We start from the raw sequence: 11,343 nt of genomic DNA, 5'->3' as shown, positions 1-11,343 counted from the left end.
AGTCCCATGTGTAAGTGAATGATCTAATATATATTTATCTGATGGCTGGTAAAATAGTAAGATGGGAGCACCTTTGGAGAAGGTCGAGTATAAACCATGTTTCCTCTGCTCTGTTTCTCTGTAATGCTTTTACTGCCTCTTATCAAATTATTTCAAAGAAAATTAATAAATTTTCATTAATGCTCTGTGACTGGATTACTTTACATTAAATGATTACTTGAACATTCTATGTTTTTGAATGGATTGAATCACAGGTGACACAGAAAACCACACAGCAGTTGTCATGAGCTCCATGCAGTCAAACTCCTCTGCAAATGTGACCTTTGTTCGTCCTGCAACGTTTTTCCTCAATGGCTTTTCTAATATTCCACATGCAAAATACTTCTATGTGTTCTTGTCTTTAGTGTATGTTGTGACTGTTTTAGGGAATTCATTTATCATGTGTATCATATATTTGGCCCGCAGACTTCACACAGCCAAATACATTGCCGTTTTCCATCTTGCCTTTTCTGATCTGTGTGGAAGCTCAGCTTTGATTCCAAAAATCATTGACACATTTTTGTTTGGGCACCATGATGTTTCATATGAAGTGTGCTTTGTGAGTATGTTTTTTGTATATCATTTCATGAATCTGCAGTCTTTGACACTACTTGTTTTGTCTTATGACAGACTAATTGCTATTTGTTTTCCCCTACATTATCATGCCATTGTAACCAAACCATCAATGTTTTTAATCATAGGGGTGATGTGGATTTTGTCTATGGCATATTTTTCTGTACATGTAGGTCTGCTCAATAGACTTTCTATTTGTAGTTCTAATGTGGTTAATAGTTATTTTTGTGATTATGGCCCTGTTTGTAGACTAGCTTGTAATGATAATTCCCTAAATTTGCTGATGGGAAAAATTTGCTTTGGTTTCCTGATTTGCTTGCCTCCAATACTGATCATCATTTCATATTTCTGCATTGCTCTGGCTTTGCTTAAGATTGCTCATGGTGTTGATCGGATAAAAGCTATAAAAACCTGCACCTCACATCTCATATTGGTGGCAGTTTTTTATCTCCCAATTTTAAGTAATAACATTGCCGCTGCCACAACACCTATCCATCCAAATGCCCGGATAATTAACAATTCTCTGACCCAGATAATTCCACCTATGCTGAATCCCATCATATACACTCTAAAGACAGAGGAGGTCATGCAGTCCATAAAAGAACTGTACAAACGCAGTAAGGTGAATACAATTAGTGAAAAAATTATGAAATTCAGTGTGAGAAATTGAAAGTGATCAAAACTGACTTGTGAACATTATCTGTTTGAATGAGACTTTGTCCATCTTGTATAAATCAGTCATGCTAGTATAAAAATAATTTGTTACAGTTTTTTTCCTTGTATGTCAAAAGCTTTTCCAAAGACTTCTTTGTGATATGTTTGCAGTTTTTTACTTATAATTTATTTATTCCAACCATTCTGTAATATGACATATCAGCAGGTTTGCCTTTCTTTTGCAGGGTGATTCCAGACCATGTAATGTAGGCATGTACTTCAGTGAACTTAATCCTCATATGACATTAAAAAACATAGACGTTAAAATCTGAAAGAAGAATCCTTTATCTTCGGTTCAGTCCATAATTGTTTTGACAAAAAAACACAACTTAACAAAAGATTGTTTTACAATAGTAATATTGATTTTGTAACTTTTGACAGTTGTCTGTAGACCAGGGGTGTAACGGTACACAAAAATCATGGTTCGGTACGTACCTCGGTTTTAAAGTCACGGTTCAGTTCATTTTCGGTACAGTAAGGGAAAGAAATGCAAACATTAAACTGCAGGTTGTTTATTACTATACACGTAAAAAATACTTTTTAATAAAATATATATAAAATAAAAAAGAATAAGAAATAAAATACTGCTGCAAAGTTCTCCAATAAATAATATACTCTGTCTCAAACCAATAACATATAATAAAATATAATGAAAAATATAATAAATAACTATGATTACAGTTCAGCATTACCAATCCCAGTTTTTAGGCCTGCCTCACCAGAATCGTGCCTGACGCGGCGCTGGTTGCTGCTGCTACTGTAGGTGACATAGAGGGAGACCGCCGACAGACCAGGATCTTGTCTTCACGACAACAATATCTATACTTCACGCTGAGCATAAATATAAAGCCTACTGATAAAGGACACCATCAACAGCATTGACGGCAAAATAGACTATGTTTGACAGGTGCAATATTTGAAAATCAATAATTATTAATTAATTTTTTTAATTACATTTATATCTGAATTGATGTCAACCTATAGACTTTCAAACATCAAAGTGTCATGAATTAATATGTATTTGTGTACAAAATGACATATAAACATATTTCCCATTCTATTTTGCCTGGAACCGCTTCCAACACACTTGCGTGTCGCGTGAAAAATAGGCGTTGGTTCTATTTCGAGCCACGCGGAAAACGCGTGCATGCTAGAAAGAGAACCGAAGGAAGGAAGAGCTACTGCAAGCGATTTTTAGTGCTGCAAATCCATTTATCCTTTGTTGACATTTCCGCGTCTTCATGGAAAGAGCAGGTCATGGTTGCTTAGCAACGGCAGACGCCTCGGGAGCGCAACTGCCCGAGCGCTTTGGAAAGAAGGAGAAAGCGGCACGCCTAGCGTTTTCTACGTGTTTTTAGGCGCGATATGTGAACGGCCCCTAAGACAGTATTTTACAAAGGTACAGGCACAACTACCTTTATGACTGGTTCAGTCCTTTGTGTTAAAAGTCCACTCCCGTGAACCTAATTTTCAACGAAGTACCCATTAACTGAACTCTCAAACTCTGGAGACAAAATGGTATCAAAAAGGAACTTCAAAGATGGATCCTCTCTCTGAGCAGAAACCCAGACCTGATGAGAACAGAAAGCAAAACATGGAGACCAGGAACTACCCTCTGTGAATTCACAAGGTCCTTATCATTGAGTTTCTTCATCAGTTGTTTTTTTACTCATTGCACGCATGAGTGCACATGAAACGAATACCTCTGGATACTGGAAAAAGGCAAAACAGATTCTAAAATGAATGATTCAGATGCACCAGTGTCTCGAAGAACCTTAATAGGAACCTCATCAGTACTTCCAAGCAGTGACACATGGCCATCTTAAATGATAGGAGCATAACCTATATCTTCATTACAAAGTACCACTGGTCCTTCCAAATTCTGTAAACTATCATGATTACTGTCAGAATCATTATCTGTCTGAACAGATGAAACAACAAGAGTAGGCGTAGGTTGGGACTTAAAGGGACAGTTCACCCAAAAATCTAAATTATGTCATTAATAACTCATCCTCATGTCGTTCCAAACCAGTGAGACCTCCATTTATCTTCGGAACACAGTTTAAGATATTTTAGATTTAGTCTGAGAGCTCTCAGTCCCTCCATTGAAACTGTGTACAGTATACTGTCCATGTCCAGAAAGGTAAGAAAAACATAATCAAAGTAGTCCATGTGACATCAGAGGGTCAGTTAGAATATTTTGAAGCATCAAAAATACATTTTGGTCCAAAAATAGCAAAAATTACGACTTTATTTAGCATTGTCTTCTCTTCTGTGTCTTTTGTGAGAGAGTTCAAAACTAAGCAGTTTGTCATATCTGGTTCGCGAATGAATCATTCAATGTAACCGGATCTTTTTGAACCAGTTCACCAAATCGATCTGAATCGTTTTAAACTGTTCGCGTCTCCAATACGCATTAATCCACAAATGACTTAAGCTGTTAACTTTTTTAATGTGGCTGACACTCCCTCTGAGTTCAAACAAACCAATACCAATTAATACAGCACAAAAATGCCAACAATCCACAGTTTTTTAAAATGCCGAAAAACTCTTAAACAATTCCCAATAACAAACCAAACTGCTGTTTGCTAGTGCTAGCACACTGATGAATCAAATACCAAGTTAAAATACACTCCACCTTCAGATTAAACAGGCGCTAGCGCAAATATATCAAACATACAAATGTATTTTCCTAGAAGCTGGACCTCCCACGCTATAACAAAAATCTTGGACGAGCGCCCAATTGTTACATCTAAATGCCAAAGGTGATAAATGAACAGCAATAAAGATACAAACAATTAACAAAGTGCAGGTCAAGGTTCGGAGCACAACTGCAGGGTAAGGACAAGAGCTCCCCTTCCAACAAAGGCCAAACACCTTAACTAGAGTCCCAAATTGGTGACAGGTTTACTGTAGATCCTTATCTGGTAACCTTTAAAAGAGAAGAAAACTAGAACAGAAAAGAAACCCAAAACAAAACCGTAACATGGGGAAAGAAAAAAGAAAACAGACAAAAAGAAAACAAGCCTGTTTGTTCATCTGCATTTTTTTTTTCAAATCCGATGGAATAACTGGAAGATAACGAATCAAACATATTTATGCCATAATTTATTTTTAGTAATAGGATTATATATATATATATGCCTGTATATTACTTTACTTTGTAAATTAATCACAACTTTTTAAATTGGGACTTGTGGTTGATATTAATATTTCAGACAATAATATTAGTCTCTTGTTATCATGGGTAAACACATTATCTTAACTTTAAAAAGCTTTTAGAGAAATGTTTTTGCTATCTTGTATATTTTTTCTCAATCATAGTTTGTAAAGATTTACTCCTACCTTTTTTCCCCCCTGAAGTCTGTAGGGAGAAGGGCTGATCCATGAACTGAAGTCCCAAGTGCAGGAGAACGATCCAATATAAATATGTTAAATATAGTTGACAGAATAATGATTGTGTGGCTGTATTGGAGAAGGTAGAGTATAAACCATGTGTTTCTGCTGTTTGTATCTATTGATTTTACTGTAGTGACTCAATTGTTGTACTATTATTTTAGCATCTATCATATTAGAGCAGGGCATTCACTGTGACTAGAAATGAAATCATTATTTGAATATTCTCTTTTATTGAGTGTATTTCTATAACAGTTCTTTATCACAGGTGATACAAAAAATCCCGACAGCAGTTATCATGAGCTCCATGCAGTCAAACTCCTCTGCAAATGTGTCTTTTATTCGTCCTGCAAATTTTTTCTTAAATGGCTTTGTTAATATTCCACTTGCAAAATACTACTATGTGTTCTTGTCTTTAGTGTATGTTGTGACTGTTTTAGGGAATTCATTTATCATGTGTATCATTTATTTGGCCCGCAGACTTCACACAGCCAAATACATTGCCGTCTTTCATCTGGCTTTTTCTGATCTGTGTGGAAGCTCAGCTTTGATTCCAAAAATCATAGATGTGTTTTTATTTGAGCACCAGGAAATTTTATATGAAGCATGTTTGGCAAATATGTTTTTTGTACTTCATTTCATGAATCTGCAGTCTTTGACACTAATTGTCTTGGCTTATGACAGACTAGTTGCTATTTGTTTTCCTCTCCGCTATCATGCCATTGTAACCAAACCAGCCATGTTTCTGATCATAGGGGTGATGTGGAGTTTTTCTGTGACCTTTTTTTCTGTACTTGCAAATTTGGTCAATAGAATCTCTTTTTGTAGATCTAATGTAATTGATACTTATTACTGTGATTTTGCCCCTATCTATAGACTAGCCTGTAATGATAATTTTGTGCACATTGTGATGGGGAAACTTTGCTTTGGTCTTCTGATTTGCATACCTCCAATACTGATCTTCATTTCATATTTCTGCATTGCTCTGGCTCTGCTTAAGATTGCTCATGGTGTTGATCGGATCAAAGCTATAAAAACCTGCACCTCACATCTCATATTGGTGGCAATTTTTTATCTGCCAATTTTAAGTAATAACATTGCCTCTGCCACAACACCTATCCATCCAAATACTCGGATAATTAACAATTCTCTGACCCAGATAATTCCACCTATGCTGAATCCCATCATATACACTCTAAAGACAGAGGAGGTCATGCAGTCCATAAAAGAACTGTACAAACGCAGTCAGGTGAATACAATTGGTGAAAAATCTATGAAATTCAATGTGAAAAATTTTAAGTGATCTAAAATGACTTATTTACAAAGTTGTCAATACTATATTTAACTTATTTTACAGTTGGATTGCTTTCATTGTCTGTTTGAATGAGACTTTGTCCATCTTTTATCTTGTATAAAACAGACATGCTGTTATAAAAAAATCCTTTGTTACAGTTTTTTTTTTCGTGAATGTCAAAAGGTTTTCAAAATACTTATTTGTCTTTGTCCATTTTTTTTACTTAGAATTTATTTATTCCCACCATTCTGTAATATGACATATTAGCAGGTATGTCTTTCTTTTGCAGGGTTATTCTTTTTTTTCTTGAGTGATTCCAGACCATGTAATGCAGGCATGTGCTTCAGTGAACTTAATCCTTATATGGCATTTAAACATAAATGTTCAACTCTGAAAGATGAATCCTGTATCTTCTGTTCAATCCATAACTGTTTTTACAAAAAAGAATAAAGCAGAAAAAACACAACTTGACAAACCATTGTTTTGCGATAGTAATACTGATTTTGTAACTTTTGAAACAGAAGAGGTCATGCAGTCCATAAAAGAACTGTACAAACGCAATAAGGCGTGTGTTACACAGTGAGTTATTCCCACCATTCTGTGCCATTTGAAACATTTTGGGGCATTCTATGAGGATCTAAATTTTTTCAACTTTAAACTTTTAAGTGTTTATTCAATAAAATGAATGCAGTCAGAATGACAAAAAATAAAAATTTAAACAAGCCTAGTACACAAGTGCTCAGCAACACATTTTTGTTTGATCTGCACAATAAACAATGGTATATCTTACACATAAAAAACATTAAATGTTCCCTACTAGCATTTGTAAAAGTACAGAAAATTCATCTTATATCCTTTGTACTATCAACATGAATGAAATGGCAATATTTTAATGTTTGTCATATCACACCCTCTCATTTCATTCAAATAAATAAATAAACAAAAACGTAATTCTCTTCTTTGCATTTCCCTTCTGCTTAGCTATGTCTCCTAATCTAATAAACTTGACATTATATCCTGCAAACTGTCACGAATCATGTCCATGGATTTTACCACTTACCACCAGAGGTTGCGCTCCAATTATATTGACTTTCACCTTACACAGAGTGTTGCATGTCACTCTGGACTACATTTCCCATCATTCACTGCTCTGATTGCACACACCTGTAACCAATCTTACACACACACACAGATCCTTCTCAAACTGCTGAGTATTGTTTGGACATATCGCTAGTCTAGTAATGTTACAGAGTAAATAGTCTTTGTCTGTTTAGCCTGTTTAATCTAGATGTAGTTTTGGATATCTTGCCTGTCTTTGGATTGCCCTTCTCTTCTTGCCCTGTTTGGATACTGTTTACACCTCACCTGGACCATTGCTTGTGTTTCTTGTTTGGACATTGTTCGTCGGAGATTGACCATGCCCGTTTACTGGACTACTCTTGTGTCTTGCCCTCAATATACCTCTTTGCCATTGTTTGACCCATGCCTGTTATGACCACGTCTATTTATAAAAGCATGCAAATGGATTAACTTGCTTCATTTCTTGTTCGCCCTGTAACATAAATAGGCCTACTGTGTGCTGTGATGAATTGCTTAAGCTTGGAAGTAGGGGTGCACGATAAAAATCGTCAGTTTACAACGACTCTGTGTAGTAATAGCTGCTCTATGTGAAATCGCACACCTGATGGAATTTCCCGCTGATTAGATAACCCGCTTTACTGATGAGATGCACATTAATTATCGGACGATATTTATCGCACACCCCTACTTGTAAGTCACTTCGGATAAAAGCGCTGTTAATGCCTGGGTCACAATAGACGATTAAATTAAAAATTGAACCGATTTTAAAACCATAGGAGACCACAGATATAAGAATAGTTTCAACCAATTTTTAACATTATAATTCTCCAAATGCACACACTAGACTAGACAATTCAGCCAGACAGACAGACGTGTGATCTGACAATTGTAGTAGCGATTTCACAGTGTCAATTCCACAAACACAACATGTCACATAAACTTGCATGATCAAACGAAAAACAAATATGGATGATGATCGATGTCGTCGACTGGCTCTTGTGGCATGCACAACAAGAAAATTACCATACAGAACTTCAGTATTATTTCGGTGTAGTATTGTTACACCATCAAAACTTAAAAAATCGGATGCTTTGTGGACAGCATCACTTTTGATTATAAACAGAAGAATGCACAAAGGGTCAACTTCATAAACTTATTATTTTGGAGTATAGTAATTTCAAAAGTCATCTCTCTTTATACTTTTTGTAATGTATTTATCATTATGTTTGTACAGTATTCCTATTTAGCAATACATTTATGATGTCACATGCTAAATTTGCTCCTACCCATTTTTTTTCAACTCTGCAGGGAGAAGGGATGATCTGTGCACTAAAGTCCAAAGCTCAAGAGAATGATCTACTATAAATTTGTCTGATGGCTGGTAAATTAATGAGATGGTGGCAGCTTTGGAGAAGGTAGAATATAAACCACGCGTTTTCTCTGTTTCTTACTACTGATTATACTGCAAATTAATGAAATCATTTAATATGAATATTCTTTTATTTGAAGTATTTCTATAACTGTTCATCGCAGGTGAAACAAAAGCCAGACAACAGGTATCATGAGCTCCACGCAGTCAAACTCCTCTGCAAATGTGACCTTTGCTCGTCCTGCAACATTTTTCATAAATGGCTTTTTTAATATCCCACATGCAAAATATTACTATGTGTTCTTGTCTTTAGTGTATGTTGTGACTGTTTTAGGGAATTCATTTATCATGTGTATCATTTATTTGGCCCGAAGACTTCACACAGCCAAATACATTGCTGTTTTCCATCTGGCCTTTTCTGATCTGTGTGGAAGCTCAGCTTTGATTCCAAAACTCATAGACATGTTTTTATTCGAGCACCAGGACATTTCATATGATGCATGTTTGGCAAATATGTTTTTTGTATTTCATTTCATGAATCTGCAGTCTTTGACACTACTTGTTTTGGCTTATGACAGACTGGTTGCTATTTGTTTTCCTCTACAGTATCATGTCATTGTAACCAAACCAGCAATGTTTCTGATCATAGGGGTGATGTGGATTTTTTCTGTCACTTTTATTTCTTCAATGGTGAGTTTAATCACAAGACTCTCTATTTGTAGATCTAATGTAGTCAATAGTTATTTTTGTGACCATGGCCCTATTTATAGACTAGCTTGTAATGATAATAGCATAAATATTACCATGGCAAATATTTGCTTTGGTCTCCTTGTTTGTATGCCACTGATACTGATAATCATTTCATATTTCTGCATTGCTTTAGTTCTGCTTAAAATTGCTCAGGGTGCTGACCGGATCAAAGCAATGAAAACCTGCACGTCACATTTCATATTGGTGGCAATTTTTTATGTGCCGCTTTTAGGTATTAATATTGCAGCTTTAGCAACATTTATCCATCCAAATGCGCGGATAATTAACAATTCCCTGACACAGACAATACCACCAATGCTGAATCCCATCATATACACTCTAAAGACAGAAGAGGTCATGCAGTCCATAAAAGAACTGTACAAACGCAAAAAGGTGAACACTAGGCTACTACAGAACAAAAGGGTAAATACAAAGGGTTAATAAAAAAGTTTGATTTTATTGAACTGTTTTAAGGAATCTGTAATTTTGTTTACTATGACTATCCAGTTGGTTATACAGTCTGTTAAGAGCATTAAACAAATACTTAATTTAACAGAATTGACTGACCTGTGTGTTCAGATGTTGTCGAAAATAATCTCAGCCTTCTCACGTGCGATAAAAGAAATCACTCAAAATATTTATAAGGTCACAGAATTTAGAATTTGCATTGTAATGCAGTTGCAATGTATTGTAATGAATGGCCAATTATGAATTGAACTAAAGTAATAAATGTACTTAACTTTGTTAAATGAGTGAAATGTTTGTTTGAAGTGCAACAAGGCTTTCCTTGTGTGCTGATGTGATTTTGTGTACATAAGGATTGCTCACACACAAATAAATATTATTTACTAATGCTCATATTGTGCCAACGCCATTTGACTTAACAAAAAGTCACATTAACATGGCCATTAATTTTCAACAAAACAAAAAATTAAAATGAAGTGAATGGTGTTCAATGGAAAAAAGGCATTCATACAATGTACAAATAACATGAAGGTGAGTAAAAGGCGATTGTATATTAATCTCACATCTCTCGGTAAAAAGATATGAACCTCATAAATTGTGTATACATTTATTAACAACGTGTAAATATGCTTATAGCAAATGAAGGAAGTTTACAAATCACTTGTGAGACCCACAATGCCAAAGAGCTCAGACAACAGTATAGTATGTTAAGCAAAATTAACAGAAACTTCTACAGAAACTATTAAAAAGGACACTGAGAATAAAAGAAGCACTTTGATTGGGGGAAAACTAATTATGATTCTAGTCTGCCCTCTAGTGGCAAAAGCAAGTGTTGTGCTGGGGTGCGTTTCCCAAAACCATGGTTGCTAACCTGTTAGCAACTTAGTTGGTTGGCAATGGGAAATTGCATCGCAACCAACAAAGTTGCTAACTTAGTTAGCAACTATGGTTTTGGGAAACGCACACCTGGATGATGGGTTAAGCCTATTGTGACTTGCTGTATTTTGCCAATAGATTTAATGTGCCAACCATATTATACAATACATATTTTTAATTGCTGTAAAGGTAGAAAGACACTCAATTGTGTAGTTACAGTCATCAATTAAGTCTCGCTTCTTACATTTTTCTAACATATAATAACGAAGGCATTGCAACTAGGCCTTTCAAGATTAAGAAATGATAGAAAGTATCTTAAAGTATCTTAAATAAGTCTAATACCTTATGCATACTCATTGGTTGATGAAGGCAAAACATAACAGGCAAACTTTTTTTATGCATTGGTTAATTTTGATATTTTGAGCTGTTTGGCTTTTAATAACATGTTGCAGACTAGAGGAAATATTCAAAACTACATGTCGAGATATATATATCTTAATATATTTATTTCAGTATATTCTGTTAAAGGCTTCATTGGATACTTCATGCACTTTTAACCTTGGTGCATGCACATAACACTAACAGCAGAACATTTAATACATAAAATAAAATAAAGTACAACTATACAAATAGGTAAGGTAAAAAGAAAGATAAGTAAAGCAACACAAGGCACATGGCAGACAGTGTGCAAACCACTGAAGTAAACAGTGCAGAAATAATGATTGTAGTGCAAAAGAGCTTATTCAGTCTGATTAAAATGTAAAAAATCTTCAGAGAGCAGTTCTTT

General features: G+C 35.2%; 3 protein-coding genes across 3 annotated transcripts; all 3 read left to right on the top strand.

Moving 5' to 3' along the window:
* Positions 1–283: 283 nt before the first annotated feature.
* Positions 284–1,282, top strand: LOC113054647 (olfactory receptor 1468-like). Its single transcript, XM_026220336.1, has one exon. The coding sequence runs from the start codon at positions 284–286 to the stop codon at positions 1,280–1,282; it is 999 nt and encodes a 332-aa protein (XP_026076121.1).
* Positions 1,283–5,020: 3,738 nt separating this feature from the next.
* Positions 5,021–6,025, top strand: LOC113053938 (olfactory receptor 1468-like). The gene has a single exon (XM_026219097.1). The coding sequence runs from the start codon at positions 5,021–5,023 to the stop codon at positions 6,023–6,025; it is 1,005 nt and encodes a 334-aa protein (XP_026074882.1).
* A 2,408-nt stretch (positions 6,026–8,433) lies between these two features.
* Positions 8,434–9,656, top strand: LOC113053937 (olfactory receptor 1468-like). The gene is made up of 2 exons (XM_026219096.1): positions 8,434–8,511; positions 8,630–9,656. Exon 2 carries the CDS (start codon positions 8,658–8,660, stop codon positions 9,654–9,656), a length of 999 nt encoding a protein of 332 aa, XP_026074881.1. The 5' UTR covers positions 8,434–8,511; positions 8,630–8,657.
* Positions 9,657–11,343: the final 1,687 nt, after the last annotated feature.

This window comes from Carassius auratus, chromosome 35 (assembly GCF_003368295.1).
Source record: "Carassius auratus strain Wakin chromosome 35, ASM336829v1, whole genome shotgun sequence".
Taxonomy (NCBI): domain Eukaryota; kingdom Metazoa; phylum Chordata; class Actinopteri; order Cypriniformes; family Cyprinidae; genus Carassius; species Carassius auratus.
This window is presented reverse-complemented; position numbering and strand designations above follow the sequence as displayed.

Excerpts from the sequence above, each read along its gene's own strand:
- LOC113054647 (XM_026220336.1), top strand. The coding sequence starts at position 284 with ATGAGCTCCATGCAGTCAAACTCCTCTGCAAATGTGACCTTTGTTCGT.
- LOC113053938 (XM_026219097.1), top strand. The coding sequence starts at position 5,021 with ATGAGCTCCATGCAGTCAAACTCCTCTGCAAATGTGTCTTTTATTCGT.
- LOC113053937 (XM_026219096.1), top strand. The coding sequence starts at position 8,658 with ATGAGCTCCACGCAGTCAAACTCCTCTGCAAATGTGACCTTTGCTCGT.